At 37.2% G+C, this 24,742-nt stretch overlaps 1 protein-coding gene across 1 annotated transcript; it reads right to left on the bottom strand.

Annotated features, from left to right (window-relative positions):
• LOC121418200 (cap-specific mRNA (nucleoside-2'-O-)-methyltransferase 1-like) lies at positions 1 to 24,419 on the bottom strand. Its single transcript, XM_041611928.1, has 20 exons — positions 24,224 to 24,419; positions 21,793 to 22,037; positions 20,794 to 20,952; positions 20,335 to 20,433; positions 19,293 to 19,364; positions 18,417 to 18,584; positions 17,779 to 17,992; positions 16,932 to 17,050; positions 16,636 to 16,732; positions 15,779 to 15,911; positions 10,391 to 10,570; positions 9,843 to 9,957; positions 9,183 to 9,251; positions 8,677 to 8,817; positions 3,753 to 3,881; positions 3,365 to 3,456; positions 2,916 to 3,032; positions 1,749 to 1,861; positions 1,189 to 1,297; positions 1 to 378 (listed from the first exon to the last, which is right to left on the bottom strand). Exons 1-20 carry the CDS (start codon positions 24,291 to 24,293, stop codon positions 237 to 239), a joined length of 2,583 nt encoding a protein of 860 aa, XP_041467862.1. The 5' UTR covers positions 24,294 to 24,419; the 3' UTR covers positions 1 to 236.
• Between the last annotated feature and the right edge of the window lie 323 nt (positions 24,420 to 24,742).

Below are 24,742 nucleotides of genomic sequence, written 5' to 3'. Positions count from 1 at the left end.
CTCCCAAATCCTTGATTGGCACTTCATTCTGCCTTGCATGATTCTCCCCCTTCATTAGTTCTGCCAACAGATCTTCGTTTCATGATGTGATCCAATACCATGTCCTTGTTTGGATCTTCCTTCATCTCTTGCTGATCATAAATCTATCATCCTTCTGTTATTCCTCTCTCCATCTTTCCTTCATCTATTCCTCCTTCCATCTTTCCTTCTGTTATTCCTCCCTTCTGTTTTTCCTTCTATAACACGACTCTTTGTTTCTTGATATGATCCAGCACCATGTCCTTGGAGAGTTTGTTTGGATCCTCCCTCATCTCTTGCAGATCATGGAGTCTGATCCCTTCCTCCCAGGCCCACAGCAATCGATGGATTCTACAAGCTCTGTAAAATGAAGTAAATTAATAATAGATAAAAATAACAATAGGGGGGGGGAGCGCGCCTTAAATTTCAAGATAGAATGGTGCACCTCAGAGTATGCCTTCATGGGGCACATGGTAGAATATATTCATTTTGTGCTCTTTAAATTTTTTGTGAGAGGAAATTCCCTTCATTTATGAGCATGTCAAAATTTTCGGACAAATTCGCAACCTGTAAAAGTATGGGGCCGGATCCACACCTGTAAATAGTAAATACCTGATGATACAAAATACGACAATCATTACCCCTCCAAGCTCGAACTACCACTTAATTCTGGCACAGATTGCCATCAAGGAATTATTCCTGCACACCTCACCTGGGTAGAGTGCAGCATAATGCGGATGAATTCTTGCTGAATGAAAACTTTGATTGAATACCCTCACTTTGCCTAATTCCCTTTCAGTTTTATCCTCATAGTCTATGCCAGTTCAACTTTCAACCTAATAACAAATTGGTGTTATTCAGTTTATACCGTAATTCTTATCACAAGTTTTAAAATGTCCATTTTGTCTAATACCAAATTGGTCCAACACTACATGGTCTATTTGATGACATATATCCTACATGTATTCATACTATACTAGACATAACCATGAAAGTATATGAAATCACAAAGTGTGAACCATTCAACAGTTCAGTCATAATAATAATCATAAAGAATCATGATACATCAAAGTAGCAGAAATAAATATTTGAGTACAATGAAAATTTACAATAAATTAGTTGTCAGTGTTTCCTAATAATAAATTCTGAGATGAAGCACGAAGAACTCACTTGAATGAGGCAATGCTCTCTGGAGGGTACTCGAAGACAGAGTTACGATTGCTCATGTTGAAGAAATACAATCTCCTCTGAGATCTACTCCATTGCACTGTCCACGGATCTACACACAATAAACAATCAACTTGTTATTTTACAAGTTTGACAATATACAGCAGTGGTTTCATAAATAACATTGCAGACTGTCTGGATACACTGTAGACGTAAATCAACCTTTCATAATCAAATAATTGCCTTTAGTTGGAGCATTTTTTTTTCAGAACAGAAAATGCAAACATGGATCCCTTGCATCTTCCAGATTTAATTTTGCTGAAGTCATGCAGATTTCTGTGGGCCCAAACAATGACTTGGTTAGATTCACCTGTAAATTCAGGAGCAACAGCAAATTTCCATTTAAAAAGAAAACCTTACATCTGCTTCTTTGATAATTGCTTATAGAAATGGTGAGAATTGTGATATGGTTTTGGCTGAGGACAAAGGCAAGGATTGGTGGTGTTCATTGGATATATTGTTCCCAGATTACATGATATCGAATCACATAGAATTATTCTTACCATTGCATGTCTTGATAAAGAAGATTCCTTGTGGCATGTAATGCCTACCATTATCTGTCCTGTAACACAGTCTTCTCTGCCTTCCTCCACCCTTCACCACAAGCATCACTAGTCTGAATGACAAAGAAAAAGATATTGGAATCATAATGGTACAAGTACATATTTGATGGGTTCATTCACAACGTGCAAATTTTTTAATCAATTGCACTTCTTTAGAAATCAATTTGTGCAAAGTCTCTCTTACACATAGTGTATAAAGAGGAGTGTGCCCAACATGCACAACTCATACTCGTACTCACTGGTCAAGATTGCTTCCTGAAGAATGGTTGTGTCCTCATCTATGCTCAAACCAGTGAAACGAGGCAAAGTGGTTTGGAAACCACATCACAAGGTTTAACATGTAATGAGAATGTTCGAAGCAGTCTTGAAAGCGATATTAAGTGGTTGTTCAAACCTGATCGTAAGGTGGTTTTTCCAAAAGGGTTTGAAAAACCATGTAAGATCACTTCGAAGACTGCTTTGAACATTCCCATTATACATTAAACCTCTACCATAGAATGTGAGGTAAAATCATGATCAAGAAATAAATACGAAAATCGGATCAAAATAACAGAAATCATATTCCTTCCGCAGAACTCTGACAAGTTTTGGGGCCTTCCTCTTAAGAGAGATTGTCATTTCATTGTTCATTGTTCAGAGAGTGAAGATGGCTCAGTCGGTAAAGTGTCTGCCTGTCAAACCAAAGATCGTGGGTTCGAGTCCACCCTGGGGGATGACTGAAGCCAGTGCGGTGTGTGTAAACGTCTCTCCCATGTTTCATAGATGCAGGTTATGTTACAGTGGAAAACACTCCGTCCCTCGGATAGGACATTAAATGGAGGCCCCGAGTAGAGCAGAATCACCACCTTTGCACATTAAAAACCTACTGCACTATTCGAAGAAGAGTAGGGGGAAACCCCAGTGTAGTGGTCCACCTGCATTCCCCAACCAGTTATCGGGAGGAGAGACCTGCGGGTCACAGTTCTGTGTGCGCGCCCTCGTAGGCGACCCAGATTGGCTGGCTCCTCCAATGCGCCTTTGAATAGCTTTGACAGATATATAAACTATACAAATGCTGTGCATCATCATCGTCATTTTGTTAGATTGTGTAACCACGACATTACTCACCTTTCCATGATCTCAGTGACATCTTGACATCTGAAAACCTCTTTGACCCTCAGAGGTGTAAGGTCAGATCTCGTAGGTCGGTCTACTGCTTTGACAAATAAACTTATCCTTTGAAGCCTGCAAGAGGTTAATAAAAATCATCATTTTCATTTCAACCAATGAAAAGGCAAAAGTTTTTCACTAAATTATTTTAAAGCCTTAAATGATCCTTAAAAACACTTCCTCAAATGTAATCCTTGGTATGGGCAAACCAAAAACTAACCATTGGAGAAGGATATACTGTGAACAGATGTCATTTAATATTTCACATTTAATCAACTGTTAAAGTACTCACAAGAAACATTCATGATTTCTGTTTCAAATGCAGAAATCAATTGTCCTTGAGATCTTTGACAAGCAGGATTAGCCTCGTTTCATACAGAAACTTTGAGGTTTTGTTTATCTCTTACCTTTCTGAGTATGGTAAAGAATGAATATCCTGACCCGCTAACCACATAGCATCTATGATATGAGCTGTCAACATTCTTCTCTGCCCTGGACCCTTAATGAAATAAAAATGAAAATTGTATTAATAAAAATTAAGAGACCCAACATCATCATCATCATCATCTTCATCCTCATCATTATGATCACAATCATCATCATCAGCAGAATCAGCATCACAACCTCCACCACCAATGTCAACACCACCACCACCACAACCATCATCATCAACACCATCATCACCACTACCATCATCATCATCACAATCATCATCATCAACATCAACATGATCATCATCACCATCATCATCATCATCACCACCACCATCACCACCACTACCACCATCAATGTTACCTCTCCTTTGAGTTCTTCAATGAGTTCTGCTTCAAATAACGTGCCTCCTGGTAGCTGTAGCTTACATCGATCTAGCTTCCTCCATCTTGGCGGTTGGTTCTTCCCATCCCAGAAGTACACATATGATCTCTACAAAAAAATAACATGGTAAATATAGAAACAAACAATATTTGACAAGAATAATGTAGCATGTACTTCTAGCTATGATAAACTGACATTTATATCACGCATTCATAAGGTGTATTACCATAAGTATATTGATTAACGGTGTTGGCTAAGTCGGTAACGCGTCTGCCCGTCGAACCAAAGATCGTGGGTTCGAGTCCACCCCTCGGGCAGATGACTGAAGCCAGTGCGTTAATGTCTCTCCCATTTTTCATAGATGCAGGCTATGTTACAATGGAAAACACTCCGTCCCTCGGATAGGACGTTAAATGGAGGCCCCGTGTAGAGGAGAGTCACTACCTTTGCACGTTAAGAACCTTCATTGGATGAGCGCACTAGCATGTTGCACATGGCTTTTGCTTGCTCTCCAATTAGAGCTTCTGATTGCTTGTTTTAGGGGTTTTTCATTAATCATTATTGCACCATTCTTTTTGTATTAGTGTTGAGAAACTACTAGACAAGTTTCAATCAGCAAAGTGCTGGTTTTCATGTTGTATTTTGATGTACCAGTTTGGAAAAGGTTGGCTCTTGCTGTACTCAGTATACCATGTTTTTCCTATGCCATACTGTGTAAGTAGTATTATCTATTGTATTGTTCCTGCTTGAACGAACTTGAACATCTGGATACAAGTCAAGCACAATGAAGTCCTTTCATCTGAGAGTCTTTGTTGCTCTGTGTTTGTGTGCTTCCTTGAATGACTTTGTGCATTGCAGTGAATGGTCTTCTGTGTACCCTTTTCATCATGGACTATTCACAAGAAAGCACTTTCTAAAGAGGAGAATCCTATACAGCTCAAACTGCACTGCCTCCTTTCAACTAGAACTTCTCAATGCAGGTGATGTTCATCCAAACCCCGGACCTTATAATTATATTCAACATGAAGAAGTATCGCCGACGTCACTTCGACATGGTACAGCTAATGTTCATCGCACGATCAAGTATTCTTCTGCTACCCTTCTTGAATTGAGGAATTCCAAGAGAAATCTCCCATTAGACATTTGTAACCTCATTCACTCATATGGTATTCAAAGGGGTAAAACACGGCGAGGAACTCGAGGAGGCCGTAGAAAGAACTCTATTACACGTGATATTAAGCACCCAGGATCGTCATCATCATCTTCGAATCTTCAACTCTGTTCTGTAAACGTACAGTCTGTACGCAATAAGACTGTCCTCATTCACGATTTCATCTGTGACAGCAAAGTAGACCTGGTTGCCATTACAGAAACTTGGCTAAATAGAAATGAGTCAGCAGTTCTGCATGAACTTACTCCCAATGGGTATCAATTTGTTCATCATCCACGAAGTGGTCGCCGTGGCGGCGGGACTGGCCTTGTGTTTAGAGAGACAATTGATGTCCGTATGGCAGCTGCTGGTGAGAAGAACTCTTTCGAGTTTGCTGAATATCTTGTCTCATATCAGTCATTTAATGTGCAATTGATTAATATTTACAGACCGCCATACTCAGAATCTCATCCTGTAACAGTTTCATCATTCATATCTGAGTTTAATGATTACATCCAATGTCATTTGTTGTCTAATCTCCCATTGCTAATTGTTGGGGATTTTAATATCCATGTGGATACCGTCAAGGCAGAGGCAAGAGCTTTTTCGGATCTGCTCGAGTCTCTTTTTTGCACACAATTGGTCAATTTCAGTACACATATTCATGGTCATACCCTTGACTTGATGATTCATCGACAGTCAGATGAAATTATAGTTGGCAAACCCTGGCCACATAGTTCTCTTCTGTGTGATCATGTTCCTGTTATGTGCACTCTGAACTCATACAAACCTCCACTGCCTTCTAAAGTAATGTCATTCCGTAGGCTTGGAGTAATTGACATTGATGCGATGAAGTTTGATATAGCCAGTAGTGATCTTTGCAAACATACACCTTGTGATCTTGAGGAATTTGTCTCATTATATGATGTAACACTAAATAGTATCTTAGATAAACATGCACCTGTTGTAACTAAAAAAGTTGTTCTGCGAACTCAAGTACCTTGGTTCACTGATAATGTAAGGATTGCAAAAATACAGAAAAGGAAAGCTGAAAAGCGTTGGTTAAAATCTAGGACGATAAGCGATTGGATTAGGTATAAGTCACTGCGCAATCACATGTTGCATGTGTTAAATGAAGCTCGCAGAATCCATCACAATGATTTGATCATGGAAAACAAAGGTGATCAAAAGCAGTTATTTCGTGTGGTGAAGTCTCTGTTGAATATTGCGAATAAACAACCTGTAATACCATGCATTATTGACAAACAGGGCTTTGTGGATGATTTAGGCAAGTTTTTTTCAGAACAAAGTAATACAGATCCATGAAGATATTGAGTCAAGATTGAATGCAAGCAGCAATCCAAAGACAAATTATCTTCAGGTCTCCTCCCATGACGTACCTGACTTTATTAACTTCACTCTTCTGTCAGAACAGGATGTTAAGAAACTTATAACTAAGTTCAGCAAAAAGTCTTGTGCATCTGACCCAATGCCCACAAAGATTCTTTTACAGTGTACGGACACACTGATTCCCACCATTACATCTCTAATTAATCTCTCATTGTCATCTGGTAATTTTCCTTCGCGGTGGAAAACCGCGATAGTTAAACCATTATTGAAAAAACCTGGTTTGGAAACAAAATTCTGTAATCTTCGGCCTGTAAGTAATCTGAAGTATGTATCAAAGCTTGTGGAAGGTGCTGCATATACACAAATAATGAATCACCTCGACCGCAACTCTCTTCTTCCAATTAATCAGTCAGCCTATAGACAGTATCTCAGTACTGAAACCACACTGTTAAGAATTAAGAGTGATATTCTCATGGCTATGGATGATAAGAAAGTCACCTTATTACTTTTATTAGATCTTAGTAGCGCATTCGATACCATTGATCATACTAACCTATTGCATACACTAAATAGACACTTTGGTATTAAGGGTGTAGTACTTGACTGGATAGAATCATATCTAACTGACAGATGTCAGCGGATCCAAATTGCTGAAACTGTGTCTGAAATTTTCTCAGTACCTTTCGGAGTCCCGCAAGGGTCCCGTCTCGGCCCTCTACTCTTCACTTTATACACAAGTCAACTCATTACAAATATACATAGTCTATTTCCTAAAGTATCTTGTCACTGCTACGCAGATGACACACAGGTCTATCTGTCTTTTACGCCAGACTTGCTTGCTCAGCAGCAGAGCATCTCTCTTCTAGAAGATTGTGTTGGTTACATACGTGAATGGATGCTGCATAACAAACTTATGCTTAATGACAGTAAAACAGAATTACTAGTTATCGGCACATCTAAACAACTGAATAAGCTAGATTTTGACGGGATATCAGTTGGCAGTTCAGTCATAGAACCAAACTCTAATGTAAGAAATCTTGGTGTATTTTTTGATTCGCAATTGAATATGGAAGCACATATTACCAATGTGTGCAAATCTTCATTTCACATGATATACAACCTCAGACGTATACGAAAATACTTTGACAATGAAAGCATGAAAACAATTGTCCATGCATGCATTATTAGTAAGGTAGATTATTGTAACAGTTTGTTGTATGGGCTCCCCTCATCTCAAATTGGGCGTCTTCAGCGAGTACAGAACGCATGTGCACGGCTGATTTGTAGTCAATCTAGATTTTCAAGGATTACCCCTGTATTAAAAGATCTGCACTGGCTTCCAGTTCGCCAACGAATATCTTTCAAGATTTTGCTAATTGTATACAAGGCACTAAGTGGTCAAGCCCCCAGTTACATTTCTGAGCTTTTACAAAGAAAAGTTCACAGACATTCTCACAACCTGCGTAGTTCTAATGATAATTTGCTCCTTCACATCCCCGCTCGTAATACAAAGACTTTGGGAGATCGCGCTTTTGCCTGTGCAGCCCCAAAGTTATGGAATGGTTTGCCGTATGTTGTGAGATCCTGCCCATCAATAGAAACGTTCAAACTTAAATTGAAAACCTATCTGTTCAAATAACTCCCATACATTTCTTTTACCCCCCTTTTCTAATTCTGTTTTTCAAGCATTTCACCAGCTCTAAATTGCAGCGCAGTAGAATATATGCACATAGTTTCTGCGCTATATAAATTAGTATATTATTTAAGAACCCACTACACTATTCGTATAAGAGTAGGGGGAAACCCCGGTGTAGTGGTCCACCTGCATTCCCCCCAATCAGTTATATCGGGAGGAGAGACCTGCGGGTCATAGTTATTCAGTTCGCTTTTCTCCTCCCAGGCACAGGTGATGCCAAACAAACAATAATAATATACCATAGGCTCGTGTACAAAACTTACTATTCAATATTAGACCGTATTCATCACTCTAGTGCGCATGAGTGAATACGTGAAATATACAATTCGCACAACAATGAATGCGACGCGCAACAAAGAGCACAATGATACTCAATGACGTTGTAATAAACTACATGCAAGTCACATGCAGATTTGATCTTGTAAAGTGAGGCCATATTAACTGATTGCTTTAAGTGACATGACTCTCTCAATCAAAATTTTCCCTCTCTTTTTTTGGAGGGGGGGGGGGGAGAGGAGGGGGTGGAATAGATATTTATAATGGATAGCTTTATTTCATGGAATACCAGAAATATTCAATTCGTTTGGGCAAATACACGTATTTCACTCATCTGCGATTCGTAGAGTATTTGCCCAAACTCTTGGAATATTTTGGGTATTCCATTCTGAGCCATCCAATATAATAAAATAATTTCTTATTTGACCTACCCCAATGCCAAGAACAAAGTATCTTTCCCCTGCAGCCACTGTACATCGATAGTCATACACACTCTTGACCTTCTGAGCAAAATTCTCCTTGTCCAATGGCATGGCTCGCCTGCAGAAGTAACCATAGTCCCCTTGATCTTCCTATGGAAAAAATAAAACACACAGATAAGTCCCCTGATCTTCCTATGATACAAATATCAAGACACAATAGTATCATTACTATTCTTCCTTTCATTACAATATTCTAAGTTTAGTTTAGTACTTGCAAAAAACAACAACAAAGTAAACATAGTCATCATGATCTTACTATGAAAAAATTCTAATATCTAGTTATTCATTTTGTATATTAATTAATTAATTCATCCATTCAATCATTCTCTTACTTGCTTTATCATTTTAATATTAATCTATTTACTGACTAATTATGTAAATGATTGCTTTATTCATTGAGTGGTTAAGCGATTCACTAGTTGATTGAATAATTGAGTTGACTGATTGATATTTACCTGACATAGGTCATCAAATTTTGTAGCAGCATCTGGGACTTTAGGAGCGGCTCTTGATCTCCCTGGAATCTAAAACAAAGTTTACATAAATTACATCAAACATCCGAGTGTGACTGTAAAGTTGTATGATGTTCATTCCTTTTAGCCTCATCAAAAAAAAAAAAAATCGCATCAAAAATTTCAAAGAATAATCAAAATATGATTAAGGTGTTCATGTGTGATCTTTGTACAAGGTTGATCTTTCCCATACATTTTTTTTCTTACATTTAATTGTTTTTTAGCACAAATAGTAGTCTAGGATACATGTCAGTTTACATCAAAGAATGACTGAGTAGCATTTAAGCTCAACCTATAATTAAGACTAAGCCAGAGGTCTTCAATTCAGGTGGACAAGCATCTAAATGAAAGTAAATACAATATGAGAATATCAGCTTCATGGATCCTCCAGCATTTTTCTATGATTTTTTTTTCTTTCTTCTTAAGTTAGTTTCTTCTATACTTCAATAACAGTCACTGCTAGAAATCAATATTCATCTTTGATAATAAAAGAATCACTTTTATCTAAGGTCATTTCAGCTAAGTGGAATGAACTTAAGAGCAAGACAAAGCGGGTGCAGACCACCTGCCAATTTAATGTTTGAGGAGGGAAGTTAGACTTACCCCCCAGAGAGCTAGACATTCATCTCTCATCCTCTTTTGTTCCATCTCAATCAGATCTGAGTTCTGAACGTAAGCCTGGATCTTGGCAAGAGCCTGGGTCTGAGTCTCAGCTTGCCTGAAAAAAAAAATAGTGTCAATGTCCTGCATTCTTGGGTGTGACTCATAAACAACTTAGAAGGATGGTTATTACCATGGTAACATTGCTCAGCAGGCAATTAAAATCAAGAGTTCCATACTTGTTACAATTACGAGAAAGTCACGATTGATGAAATTTTTAATCTTTAATGTTTTAGAGAAGAAATACCAACCACCATCTCTTTTTTTTGTGTACAAAGTACAAGAACTATAATTTATAGAGATCTGTGTTACCCATATTATGATAGTCATTTTTATCATTGTCTGGTATTGTCATAGATTCTCTAATTGTCTCCTTGTAAAGTTTATTCCTTTGCTTGATTTCTGGAGATGCATTTCACAACAACTGCCCCTTTTTGGCCTTTAATCATACATTAATATAAGGTTGAAAAAATGCGAACCATCTTAACTACCTTTCATTCTGTTCAATGATGTAGTCCATGAAAGCATTGTCTGCTCGTAGTACATCCAGTGGCACACTCTCAAGGACGTCCTGTTTGCTTGATTTCAGCATGTTCAAGGTCACGTTCAGGTCAAAGAGGAAATCATGGGTGGGATCTGTGCCTGACCTTCGACCCTTGCAGATGACGTATCTAAATTACAAAGATGTCAAGATTTCTGGATTTGACATTACAGATTTATTTGTTCACTATCAGCAATATAGTTCTAGAGACCTTTGTTTTCAGTGTATAACAGGTTGGTCAAACTCGATCTCTAAAACTATGATCTATATGGTACTTCAAATTAGAGCCAATCCTCAAAATCATCATTATTATCCACTTCATAAATGTAATCATCCTCTTCATCATCATCATCATCATCATCATCATCATCATCATCCTCATCATCATCATCATCATCATCATCATCCTCCTCATCCTCTTCATCATCCTCATCATCATCATCATCATCCTCCTCATCCTCTTCATCATCATCATCATCATCATCATCATCATCATCATCATCATCATCATCATCATCATCATCATCCTCATCATCCTCATCATCATCCTCATCATCCTCATCATCATCATCATCATCATCCTCATCATCATCATCATCATCATCCTCATCATCATCCTCATCATCATCCTCATCATCCTCATCATCCTCCTCATCATCCTCATCATTCTCATCATCATCCTCATCATCATCCTCATCATCCTCATCATCATCATCATCATCCTCATCATCATCCTCATCATCATCCTCATCATCATCATCATCATCATCATCCTCATCATCCTCACCATCCTCATCATCATCCTCAACATCATACCCTCATCCTAATCATCACCCTCATCCTCATCATCATCATCACCACCACTGTCATCAGAACCACAAAGAATTTGGAATCATCAAACACCTTTGATCAGAGCTTGATCACTAACAGTACTCTATTTTGATCATGCCAGGCCAGGGCAGATAATCCACAAATGAATGTTATTGTTCTATTCAATTTGTTTCTTTTGTGCAACCACTAGCTATACTTCATTAAGTAGTAGCGAAGAATTCAATCATGTACTTTTAATTTGGCTGAGATATGCTATTTCTTCTCCTACAATTGATAGATTTTTCATTCACATAGCAACAATTGGCCACTTAGGAGGAAAAACTGATCATCAAAACCATACTTCACTGCACTCAGAAGACAGCTTTGACCTAGTGTGGACATGTGCAATTTCTATTGGCCATCCTTACTTTCTCTCAATTCAGAAAGAGGCTTTCTAACAGTTGTGGATTATTACACATTGAATTTTCTACAATAATATTGTCTGTTATGAGAACTAGCATTTAGTTGCACCATTTTGGCTACCATCTACAAATTATCCAAGTGTGAGCAATATCATTTTTATGAACACTTCACTCAACCTCATCCTGATGTGTTTTGTCAAGACTTCACAGAAGTGGTCGTCATTGCATCAAGACCTCTACATATTTGTACATATATTTTTGAATCACTGGAAAGCATTTCATTAAAAGAGTTGTCGGATCAGACAAGTCCTGATTTATCTGTCAGTTGCCATAGTTACAGAACTTCTCAGCCAATCAAAATCACATAGGACAACTTGTTGGAAAAGAAATGTTGATGGAAGCGTTCCCCTATTGTTAACGGACATCAAGCCATCAGGCTCTGGATGCAATATGAATACAGCATGTAACATGAACATTCATGTTTGAAGAATTGTCAACTATTTCTGTATCAAGACCTTGAAGACTGGTAAGTTTTTTTTTTATATTAGCCAATTGCAAAATGTCACACTCGGACATTTAGCTTGTGTATGCATAATGTAAGCATGGCAAACTGGTTGTTGCTTTGAATCTTAATTCTATATATCAATAATTTCACACAAGATATCTAGAATCATATTCTTTCTGTAAAAATGTGCTTTTAAACAAACACGCACCTTTGATTACTAAGACCGTTTCATCTCACCCGCAGGTACCATGGTTTACAAATGATGTAAGAACACAAAAAAGAAAAAGGAGAAAGGCTGAAAAGAGATGGTTGAGAACAAAACCCTCTCTTGATTACGAGAATTTCAAAATCGCTCGTAATAAGACCTTATTTGTTATGAATAGTGCTCGACGTACATATTACTCTGAAATGATATTGGAAAACAGTTCTAATCAAAGAAGTCTCTTTAATGTTACTAAATCTTTGCTGAATATGACCAAGCTTCATCCAGTGATACCTCCTCATATTGATAAGAGAACATTTGTTAATGATTTAGGGAATTTCTTCTGCGATAAGATCGTAAAAATTCATTCTCAAATAGAGTTAACTGTAAATAATGGAACTTTTACTTCTGATGACATATCTTTGGATAGTACAAATTTTGAGATGTCACACTCTCCGTCTCAAATCTTCTCTCATTTTGAAATATTATCTGAAAGGGATGTGGAGAAACTGGTCACAAATCTTAGCAAGAAATCATGTTCTTTGGATCCAATCCCAACTAATCTTCTATTGCATTGTAATGAATTGCTACTCCCAGTCTTTACGAAAATTATTAACTTGTCACTCTTAAATGGCCTTTTCCCTTCCGAATGGAAGGTTGCATTGGTGAAGCCACTTCTTAAGAAGCATGGTATGGAGCCTAGTTTTGATAATCTTAGACCAGTTAGTAATTTACAGTATATATCAAAACTTGTTGAGGGAGCTGCTACTCAGCAAATTCTAAAACATATTTCTCATAATGCATTGTTTCCATGTATGCAGTCAGCATACAGACAGTTTCATAGTACCGAAACAGCCTTAGTCAAAATAAAAAATGATCTTCTATTGGCAATGGACAGTCAAAAGGTAACACTTTTGGTATTGTTGGATCTGAGTGCCGCTTTCGACACTATTGATCATAGGATATTGTTGAACATACTACATACATCTTTTGGTTTGAGCAACTGTGTCCTCACATGGATTGAATCTTACCTTTCTAACAGACAACAAAAAATAATAGTAGATGATGTTATATCTCAGAATTTTGATGTTCCATACGGAGTGCCTCAAGGGTCACGCCTCGGCCCCCTTCTTTTTACTCTTTATACAAGTAACTTGATTACTATCATTCAAAGGCGCTTCCCTAATGTCTCTTGTCATTGCTATGCTGACGATACACAGTTATACATTTCTTTCAGCCCTGATAAGGAAAACCATAATGACAATATTTCAAACTTGGAATCATGTATAAGTTATATTCGTTTTTGGATGTCCCAACATAAGCTAATGCTTAATGATGGAAAAACAGAGTTTCTCATAGTCGGGACAGGCAGGCAAGTAGCAAAACTGAGTGTTAGCAACATAACAGTTGGAGACTCAGAAGTTAAACCATCAAACGTAGTGAAAAATCTGGGTGTATGGCTTGATTCTCGCTTAAACATGGAGAAACACATATCCAACATTAGTAGATCATCTTTTTATATGTTATACAACTTACGCCATATTCGTAGATACTTGGACCAGAAAAGCGCAGAAACCCTTATCCATGCATTTATTAGCAGTAGGCTTGATTATTGTAATGGATTATTGTTTGGTTTACCAGACTCGCAAATCAACAAGCTGCAGCATGTTCAGAATGCATGTGCAAGACTTGTATCCGGTTCCTCAAAGTTTTCCCATATTACACCTGTTCTGATTCAATTACATTGGTTGCCAATAAGGCAGAGAATTGCATTTAAGATACTTTTGCTTGTTTACAAAGCACTGAATGGTCAAGCTCCGAATTACTTGTCTGAATTAATATCATTTAGGTCACATTCATATGCACATAACTTACGAAGTACACAGGATAAGCTGCTTCTAAAGCTACCTCACTTGAGAACAAAAGTAACTCTTGGGGATCGTGCTTTCAGTTGTGCTGCTCCAAAGCTTTGGAACAAATTACCCCTGGAAATACGAAAAGCACCAACTGTTACCATCTTCAAACATTTATTGAAGACCCATCTTTTTTCAGAAGTTTTTGGTTAATTGTATTATATGCATAATTGTTTAATTTGTTTGAGCAGTAGCATTGTTGGGAGCTCTGTCACACTACAGCGCAGTAGAGTATATTTATATAGTGACTGCGCTATATAAATGGTCTAATTATTATTATTATTAATTATTGATATCAGGAATCGTGATGAAACAAGAAAATGGCTTTCCATACCTACGTCAGCACACATCGGCTAAAACATTCTGGGGGCCCATTTCATAAAACTTGTTATAATAACAAATTGACATAATGGTTTAAAGCTACTGAAATCCAGCTATTTGATTGGCTGATAGTGCATTTGATATCATAACAAGTCTTTTTTTGAAATGGGAACCAGGTATGACAGACCCTTCAAAGACCCAAACTCTTATGCTTCCCTCGATCTGATGTATTTGTGTGTGTGTATGGGTGTGTGTGTAGAATCAGTTTTTAATGTGCATACACAGATTGGAGAAATAATACACCCCTGAAGACGGACAATCAACCTGCCCAAAACGTTGAGTAACCTCTCTTCACTTATTCTTTCTACTACTCAAACCATCGCTACTCAAGACATATTCAGCTCATCTTATCTGGTTTACAGTCCTTTTCAGGCCTTCACTCACTTTCAAGAAAGAATACTTCTAATTTCCTCTCTTCATCCTATCTCATCTTTCCATTTCAATCTTTCTGCCTGTATTTCCTTCCCTTCTTCATATTACACATGGTGAACCGTAAACCTTCTCCACCTTACAAACCCCACCATTCAAACCTACAAAGATCACATGAATACACCCATTGTTGAATAGATGTGTAAATCATCAGTCTTATACATATCTAGAGCTGCTAACCTGAACAAGAACACATCAGTACTTTACAATCTGAAAATCAGTATTTTTTGGTGAGGAAATCATTATTTTCAAAGAACTACCAAAGGACAACACATAAAACTGGAAATTTAAAAACCAGTATTTTGCATGAAACCAACGGTATTCTTCTTCTATCATTTCAGTAATAATTTCTGAAAATCAGTACTTGGCAGCTCTGGGTAATTACAATTACTACAGACCAAGCAGATCTTTGTGCTCATCCACTTCTGGCTTCCTTGTCATTCCAAAAGTTTCAAAAATACTTGGGGGAAAAAATCATTTGCTTTTGCCTGCCCCAAGTTGTGGAATAGCCTTCCTGAAGACAATAAAATGTACTTCTGTCAAAACTTTCACAAATCTTCTAAAAACTTTTTTATCTAACTCTTAGCTCTTCATGCGCCTTGAGCACTCTACAAAGTGGATTTGGTGCTTTATTAGTCATATTATTATTATTTATCATTAAAGGACTACTACTGACCTCTCTGAATTTGCTGGTCGACTGGTAACCGGTTTGAAGATAGAGACCTGTTCAAATGACCGATACAGGACATAGATCAAACCAACACTGAATGGTGTGAAGAGGTCAAAGGTTTTACAAACAAAGTGACCACCTGAAATGAAAACATTATAAAAAACACAAATGAACACTACCGCTATATTTTGTTGTCACTATCCTGCAAGTTTTATGAAAATTTTATTTTTTTCAAATGACACATAGTACTATAACAGAGAGATATCTAACAGAACAATATTATTTGCAAGGGTGGCAACCGTTTTCAAAAAGCTTATTCATAGTTTCTCTTAACCAATCACTGACCATAATCTAATAGCTCATTAAAAATAGTTTTAACTGAAACAGGGACCTGATTCATTAAATTTTTATAATGGAAAATTAATATATGAGCTTTTTAATCAGAAATGTATTAATTCAGAAAAAAAAATACCTACATATTTATTTACTTTTTATCAAAGTGGGGACTAGAGACCATGTCTATAAATTTTAACAATTTCTTTCCGAAAGCCTTTTTTGAGGGATTATGAATGTATTATAATATAATGAATTATGACAATATTGTATTTACATTTTTTGTTCATATTATAGATAACATATATGATAAAAACCACCATTTACACACTAAATATGGTATATACAAAAGGTAAGGAATAACTGCCTTATCAATCCTCACCCAAAATGTAACAATGACAGGAGAGTTTATCCTTTTCCTAGATATATCACAAAAAATATGGGGGAAATCTGGTTAACCATGGAGTTAATATCACATGATGTAATTTTTGGTCTATATCAATGACTTCGAAAGAAAAGATGCAAATTACCTTCTCTCACAATTGACATAGCAACCAGAAATTGGCATAGCAACAGTTGTTTAGTAAGAATCTCTTGGATGTTCTCTTGTCCTGCCACAGAGAATCCCTAGGGAAGATGAAAGATTATAAGTTAACTCAGAGGTGTATTCAAGCTGGAGTCATTTTTTCTTCATGACAGAATTGATTGATGTGATATTGAATTGAATTTCAATTCAAGTTTTTGTATTTGTATAAAAAATGAACTTGTTAGTTATGAAAATGAAGTTTCTGAAATAATCTAAAGATGAAAATCATTAATCTCTCACCCCATCAGCCATGACAAAATGGACGCCTTTGCCGCCGGTGTGCTCCATTACAAATCTTCTGAACTCACGTTGGTTATCACTATTTGTAGCATCTCCATCACCTTCACTTCCGTTCACACCTAGCGTAAAAAGAGAATGATGTAACAGCTGAAATCCATTACATTATGCAATTAATTATTTGCTTTGAGTCCTCCAATTTGACATGAAAAATTTCCACTTGCAACACCAAATTCAATCACAGGATATAAATTTGTATCACAATGAAACTATTAGTATTGGAGGTTATTGAAATTCATATTTGACTTTTAACCCTAATAGTGCTTGGTTATTTTTTACCCTTCTCATGGCAAGAAGGGGGGGGGGGTGAAATCGCCCCATAAGCTCATCATCGTTAAACCCTTCACTGATGTCATATTTCAGAAATTTACTTTCATAATTTATTTTGAAACTTTTTATGACACCTTACCCTTGTAAGAGCTCCCATACTGAATCTAGAAAACTTCTAACTTTGAACGTATGCCCAAGCATTAGGGAGTAATCGACAATTTACTTGTATACACAGACGCACTAGTGCTAGTCTGTTTTCATCCACAATGCAGTTTGCACCTCCTCCCAGTGACGAAGCAGATGCAGTTGATTTATGGTCAGTGCCTGCGAGAGAGCTGTATTTGAATCATATCGGTCTGCTAGAGTCAATTTAATAAATCTTTTCATTATGTAATATTGTCATTTCATGATAGACTGACGAGCTTAAATAATTAAAAAATATAATTTGGACTTCTCTTTTAAGCCTTTCACCAATAACAATACAGACAGCCACAATGTGAAACCATGCTGCACTACTTACCATAATGAGGTTCAAAGAATTCTGGAGGTGCGGAATAGAAGTCCTCTAACTTGAAATCATTGTTCCCTTTCAAGGTGAACCCAAAACCTTTGACCTTGAAGTCCTTCTTTTGGCGAGACTGTGTTCTTCTCCATACCACATACTCTGAGAACCCTCCAGGGCCGGCACACACGTCGGCAAAGTACAACAGCTCATTGTCTTTCACAATAGGTGTCTGTGTTGGAATGGTAAAATGAGACCAATATTTTCATTTCATTGCCTGCCCAAATTTTTGTGATGTGTTTTTCTTCAGTGCTAGCAGGTTTTTCCTTTTGTTATTTTTTTTTTTTAGTTAATTTTTTGGACGTAGAAAGGTTAATATTTTAATACCAAAGTCAATATGGTGAGTGTTCGCCCTCCATCGGATATTACATTGCCACTCTTGGTTGGATTACGAGTGACTTATTATTATTCCACACTTACAGCGACAAAAATATCTTAAGTCTGTTGGATAACAAGATTCACACTTGTTCGAATGGCTTCAGCATGATTTGAAAATTATGTTTTCATTTTTGTTTACGGACTGTCAAATCTATTGCATTATTCCTATAAAATGACATACCATCAGTCAAGTTTGTGACTCTAGCATTAATACTTACCCCATCTGGGTGTTTTGGTGATGTGAACATGTAATCACAGACAAAGTCCATATTGGCCATCTTCATAGCTGCTCTATTCAAGAAGATACCCCCTCGGATGGTCTCATGGGGATTGGAGCGTGTTCTCGCTTGCCTCATCTCCTCCCCATCAAGAAGGTCAAAGGTCGTCTAGTCAAAACAATATTATACACATAGTAATTGGCATTTATATAGCGCTTTATCAATCTACGACGGTTCAAAGAGCTTCACAATTATTATTACCCGGTCACTGGATTCATAGCACTTCAAGCAGCCTGTTAGGCGCACACTTGCTAAACCAACCATAATGACTGTTGTTTCCTACCAGTACCCAATTAGCACGTGGGTGAGAGTGGCAATGTGTGGATTGACGCCTTGCCAAAGGGGGCAAGGCCATGGTGGGATTCAAACACACGACCCTCTGATTACACGGCAAGAGTCAGAACCGCTACACCACTGCGCTTCCATTTATTCCACGGCTGTCACATGTTAATGTGCTACAGCTGATTCCCCTTTATTTTATGTGACCACATTTATCCAAGCAGCTGTCAAGGATCTATTGATGTGTTGTACAGGATGCTTTAATGCCCACTTAGGAAATTCATCTTGTTTTAACTGAACCAAGCCTGCAATTATTTAGACTAAGGTATATGAATAATGTGTACTAAGCTAAAATTAAATTGTGATCATCAATGGGGTTAAGGCTGAATTGGTTTGGACCTTCCTCCTCATCAGCATCCTTATCACCTGTAGAACTTTCTTTCTTACTCAGAACAATTAATTCTAACTTAGGATTAATTGCTTTAAATGTATTATACTGATGAAACAACTATCACAAACTAATAAATCCACTTTTACCTTTTGATCAAGAAGTGTCTTGAGCAATGTTTCATCACAGAACTCTGTCTCATCATCAATTGTCAGCTTTTGCTGTAGACAAAAGAAATGATAATTCATTATATTCTCAGAATAGAGCATCGATCACTGCAAATGAATACAAATTTCAATAAAAAATGTGTCCATAAATAGCTGTTAATGTGACATATCTCGAATGAAATATAAGAAATCTTATTAATGTGAGCAAAATGTTCATAAAATCTGCGTCTGTCCACCTCAGAAAAATGTTGATTGACTCAATAGAGAAAAATCAATCTAGCATAACGCTGAAAATGTCATAAAAATCAGATGTAAAATACGAAAGTTGTGACATTTTGAAGTTTTGCTTATTTTTCACAAAATAGTTATATGCCCAATTTAGTCACATAAGAATGAGAGAATCAATGATGTCCCTCACTCACTATTTCTTTTGTTTTTTATTGTTTGAATAATACAATATTCCAATTTTTACAGATTTGACAATAAGGACCAATTTGACTGAACCGTAAAATGTTAAACAATGGTAATTCCAAATGTTCAGGGAGAAGTAAAACTTTGCTTCCCAGGACAATGGGGAGAAAATTAGAATATTTCATATAATAAATACAAATGAAAAAGTGAGTGATGTCATCAGTTCCCCCAATTTGCATACTAACCAGTATGTGCATATAACTGTTTTGTGAAATTAAGCGAAACTTAAAAATGTCACAAATTTTTCATTTAATATCTGATTTCGATGAAATTTTCAGTGTAATGCTTGGATTTCTATCTTTTTAATTAACTTTTTTTGGGGGTGGACTTGTCCTTTAAAGACTATGATTATCAGGACATTGCCTTTTTTATAACTGAAATGAAAACGTTGATTTTAATAGACTTTTGCTGCCATGGTGGTTACCATTATAATGGCACAGTTAACATTATCAGAAGTAAAAGTGATGACCAAGTTAAAATAATTTTAATTTTTTTTATGTCTGATTATCATGCACATTTCTAGCAACAAAAAGTGACACCATCAAGTCCTTACCTTTTGAGCATCCCATAGAACTTTCCATTCCTCTATCTCAGCGCTAGATAGGATGCCTTGCGACGGCTCCATCCATTCTACAGTCTCTTGGGAAGATATCTAGAATAAGAAATCAAGAATGAAATGCTATTTGATGGTAGAAGTGGTTAAAAATAATTTCTAAAGAACAATGAATATCAAATAAATACTACTACGTGTTCTGCATATTATTCTTCCTTGATCACTGAGACAATTTTTTATCAGTGCTAGAGCAATATTTACGATTCAAATTTAACGATATGTGTGCCTATAACAATAATTCTATACAGTGCTTTATCAGAAGTCCCTAACTGCTCTCTAAGAAAACATCATAATTGCTCTCCTTTTGGCAGTGCAGCTATACATGCTTTGCATTTAAGTTACTCTTTCATTTAAAGTGTACCAGCCATAATAATAAAAGCTTCATATATAAAGACAAACCTTTTCATCTCCAGTCCAGACCACTTCAGAGCTGGGTTCAAAGCCCTTGGTCTTGAGACCAAGACCACGGCGCCCTCTTTGTTTGGATGCCTCCACGATCTCCACACGTCCTTTGCCAAGTTTGCCAAGTCCAGTGCCTTTTTTGTAGCCCATTTTAGCCTAGAGGAGAGAAAAAGATTGATTTCAAATATACCTTCTCCTTGCATATTCAATATTCGATCAGCTCTCCTCCTCATACATGTAACTGGCAACAAAAATATTTTCATATTTTTAATTCACGTATCTGAAATAATTAAGAACTGAGGAAAATATGTTGAAACTTGGTGTGTGTGTGGGGGGAGTATTTTGGGATGTTCCACCTCATTGCCAATTTAGAGTTTAATTATTAATTGTTCCTTTTAAAATGTTTATTTTTTATGAATGATTCTGATGAAATTAAAATGGGCACAGTGCATTTTTTTCCTTATGGTTTATTTAATGTGGTAGTACTGCATCAAAGTTTCTAGACCTAAACCGACATCTCAAGTAAAATTAGTAAAAAAATCATTATGGTGTTGGGGGTAATTCCTTCTGTCTATGGGATAAACAAAAGTCAAAAGACGAGTAAAAGAAATGGTACATAGTACTGTTTTTGCCTATCCCCACAACATCCTATTTAAAGAAATATTAAAGGAATAAAAGTGTATCTACATAACCCCCCCCCTCCCCGATATAGACACAATTATGACAAGTAAAAAATATTTGTTTATGGGTACACAGAGATGGGGAAATATGGACAGGGAAGTGTGTCCAAACCATTAGCCTGCATAAAGTCCAATGGTACATTGCCAATATAGGATCACGGGCTTGTTTCATAAAGACTTACAACTATTATAACTACCATGGTAAGAGGGCTCAGCAGCCAATCAAAATCAAGGATTCCATGGAATGTCATGATAATGGCAAAGTTAAAACAGCTGTAAATCTTTATGAAACGTGCCCCAGCTCCTCGTTTCTTACCATCATATTCTGTGCAATGGAGCTGTATCCCGAAGAGGATGATCCCGGTGCTGGCTTGGTTGAGACCACTGTTGCACCCCCTGGTGCAACCATGGATGCACCCATTGATGCACCCACGGGGGTATAAAGAACCGGAGGAGGGGATCCCATTGAAGATGAAGAATCAGAGTCGGTGGATGCATCACTCAAGGATTTGAACATCTGCTGGGGGGCATAGGACACATCCCCTCCATCACCGCCCGCATCTAATGAACATTCAAGGAAAAAAAAACATCATGCAAGTCTTGTAAAGTTTGTGTGTTAACCAGTAAACCTTAAGTGTACAAGTGAAATTAAAATTCATTTCATGTATGTCCACATCTGTCTCTCAGGTCAACACTTACAAAAGGAATTCAGAATAGTTCAAAATCATACACTTTGTTATCATTATTATGTTTACATGTAGTATCATATATTCATACTGTGCCAGGGAGGCAAGATCAAACTGAATCACTGTTTTCCGCTTGTTTCTCAGACTCTTAATATACCTGATTGGGGGACGGCTTGCACTTGTATTCTGTCTGACATTACAGCACTGTACTTACATGAATCTAGACAATTAAGTTACTATTTTAAAACAATTTGCTTGTCAATTTTAATGTAAATTAATGTATAACTTAATGTCAATTGTAACCTAATTTTCCCCAAAGGCAAATATAATTCATTTCTGTAATTCATCCATCTTGCTGCAAAAGAATATTCAATAAGCTATCCTACATGTAAGCATCATCTAACATTTCTTTTTAAAGTTGATAACATTATTATTATTATGTATTTGGACCAGCTGGCAGAGTAAATAAAATTCAATGGAATATAATGGAATGTGATGGAACCACATCTACATGTTTTATTGATCACATTCGCACAATGCATCATTCAACACAGAAGCACCACAGGTACATGTATAAATCATCTTGTACTTGGCTTATTACTGCATTTATTGTCACTCACAATTACTGTAAAATACATAAATCCATCAAATGTAATATTTCCAACATAAATAGGTTGTCTATTGCATTTAATTGAATTAAAAAGCAACAATCAATGAATTGATTCTTGAAACAATGATTCAACATGAATTGTTTATCACAGCATTCCAATCAATACAGTTACAGAGAATTCTGCCTGTGGTGTATTGCTAAGAACCATAAATGCATCTACATAAAAGTAAAAAGGGCGGGCTGTGCAGTGAACAATTTGCAATTTTGCGCAGCTTTGGCAAAGGCCCTTTGAACCGTCTGAAGAAGAGAGCTCTATGTAGAAAACAATTAATGTCCATGATTTAGATTTCTCCTTAGGGAAACAGCCAAACAACAAATTTTGTCAATTTTGCACACAGCTGTATTACCATGGACAGGGACTCAGGCTCAAGTTAGGTAGGACTGAAAAAAAGGTGAAACCAAAATTATGCATAATAATTATTGACTTGATGTGTTGGATGCCCGGGGGGGGGGGCAGTCAAAGATATTGCTGTACACAAACATTACCCCCTAAACGCGTTTAAAGGGGTGTTTTTTCAGTTTTGGACACGGGCTGCGCGTGCATTCTTTCAGGGTATCAAAATGACATAATCACTGATTTTCAAAAAACGGGGTGGTTTTGACAGACTGGTCAATTGTTAATCACGGGGCCAATCAAATTTACGGTACCATATTTTTTTTACCCAAAGCTTTTTTATAAGACCTGCGAAACATTAGAGTATGTTTTTCCCCCAAGCTTTTACCCAGAGCTTTTTCCTCGTTTCTGAAAAGTGTTCAGGTTCTTCCCGATTGTTGGATTTTAACTCTAACTGCACTAGGGGGCATGCAATACGGTACCATGAAAAAAAGTTTTGTCCAATTAAGCTCATTATTAGCAAGTAGAAAAATCTTGTAGGGGTCATATTCTGGTGACAACTTGTTTAGGCCATTCAAAAATGTGCAAAACTGAAACTGAAGATCATAAAGAAACTTGTTTAGGGGGTTATTTTGCAAGCATAGATAACTTGTTTAGGGGGCGTTTGGAAATAATTTGGTCACGTAGGTGTACATAACAGGTCACTCGATCTAACCTTACAGCGATACATTTGACTGCCCCCCCCCCCCCCCCCCCGGTTGCTGTTTTTTTTTCCATGCCTATAAATTTTTGCAAAAACAAAGAAAATGCCGGGATCATAAATGGTGACATTTTAAAGATTAACTAATAAGGAGAAAAGAAACAAGGAAAAACAAATGTCTTATAATCTCGATATCCCATTTCCCCCGCGAGCGGCTAGTCTTAACCGGGTTTGTGATCTTGAGTTGAGCTCCGCCGAAGAACCCGGCGGCGCTCCTTACTTCGCCCGGCCCAGCCCCAGCCATCCCCAGGCCCCTTCATGCGTTTACATTCGAATCTAAATAGATGAGATTCTCACCGCTAATATGTGATTTTTTGGACCGAGGGGGATCCTCAGACTCCCATTGCTGCTTCCTTTTCCTATCCATCCTTAAGATGGCGTTAATGTGCCGAGAACAGAAATACCAAAAATATCTTGATCCTGGACGAGGAATCCCAATTGAGCTCGAACTCGACGGTATACTGTGGCGACGGCTTTATTACCATCTCGGCCACCACGAAATTTGTATACCGATGTTGATAAATTTCGATCCAGTCACATGTTTCAGATTCCCATCATCCCCATTCTTAATCTATACAAGGGGGTTTTGCCCGGGATTTTGCCACTGTATGAAATTATTCAACGTTCAACGTGATCTAAAGACAAATATTCGGGTGGAGTCGCTTTATTGTGTTAATATGGATTGAGTCTCAAGTGAATGAGAAAAGATAAGAAATTATGGAAATGGGGGAAACTCGGTATACAGGCCTGGGTTTCGGCCTCTCATAACGGATGCCGATTTTATGCGGGACAGAGTGTAATGATGGTTATTATTTC

Source organism: Lytechinus variegatus, chromosome 7 (assembly GCF_018143015.1).
Source record: "Lytechinus variegatus isolate NC3 chromosome 7, Lvar_3.0, whole genome shotgun sequence".
Classification (NCBI taxonomy): Eukaryota; Metazoa; Echinodermata; class Echinoidea; order Temnopleuroida; family Toxopneustidae; genus Lytechinus; species Lytechinus variegatus.
The sequence above is the reverse complement of the archived record's forward strand: the minus strand, read 5'-3'. Positions and strand labels throughout refer to the sequence as shown.

What these genes read in the sequence shown, in the direction of transcription:
- LOC121418200 (XM_041611928.1), bottom strand. Translation starts at nt 24,293, where the DNA reads ATGGATAGGAAAAGGAAGCAGCAATGGGAGTCTGAGGATCCCCCTCGG. An exon ending in TTCTATGGGATGCTCAAAAG is followed by an intron (nt 19,365 to 20,334) that starts GTAAGGACTTGA and finishes TTTTGTCTACAG; the next exon opens with CAAAAGCTGACAATTGATGA. An exon ending in ATTCTTTGAACCTCATTATG is followed by an intron (nt 17,051 to 17,778) that starts GTAAGTAGTGCA and finishes TTTTTACGCTAG; the next exon opens with GTGTGAACGGAAGTGAAGGT.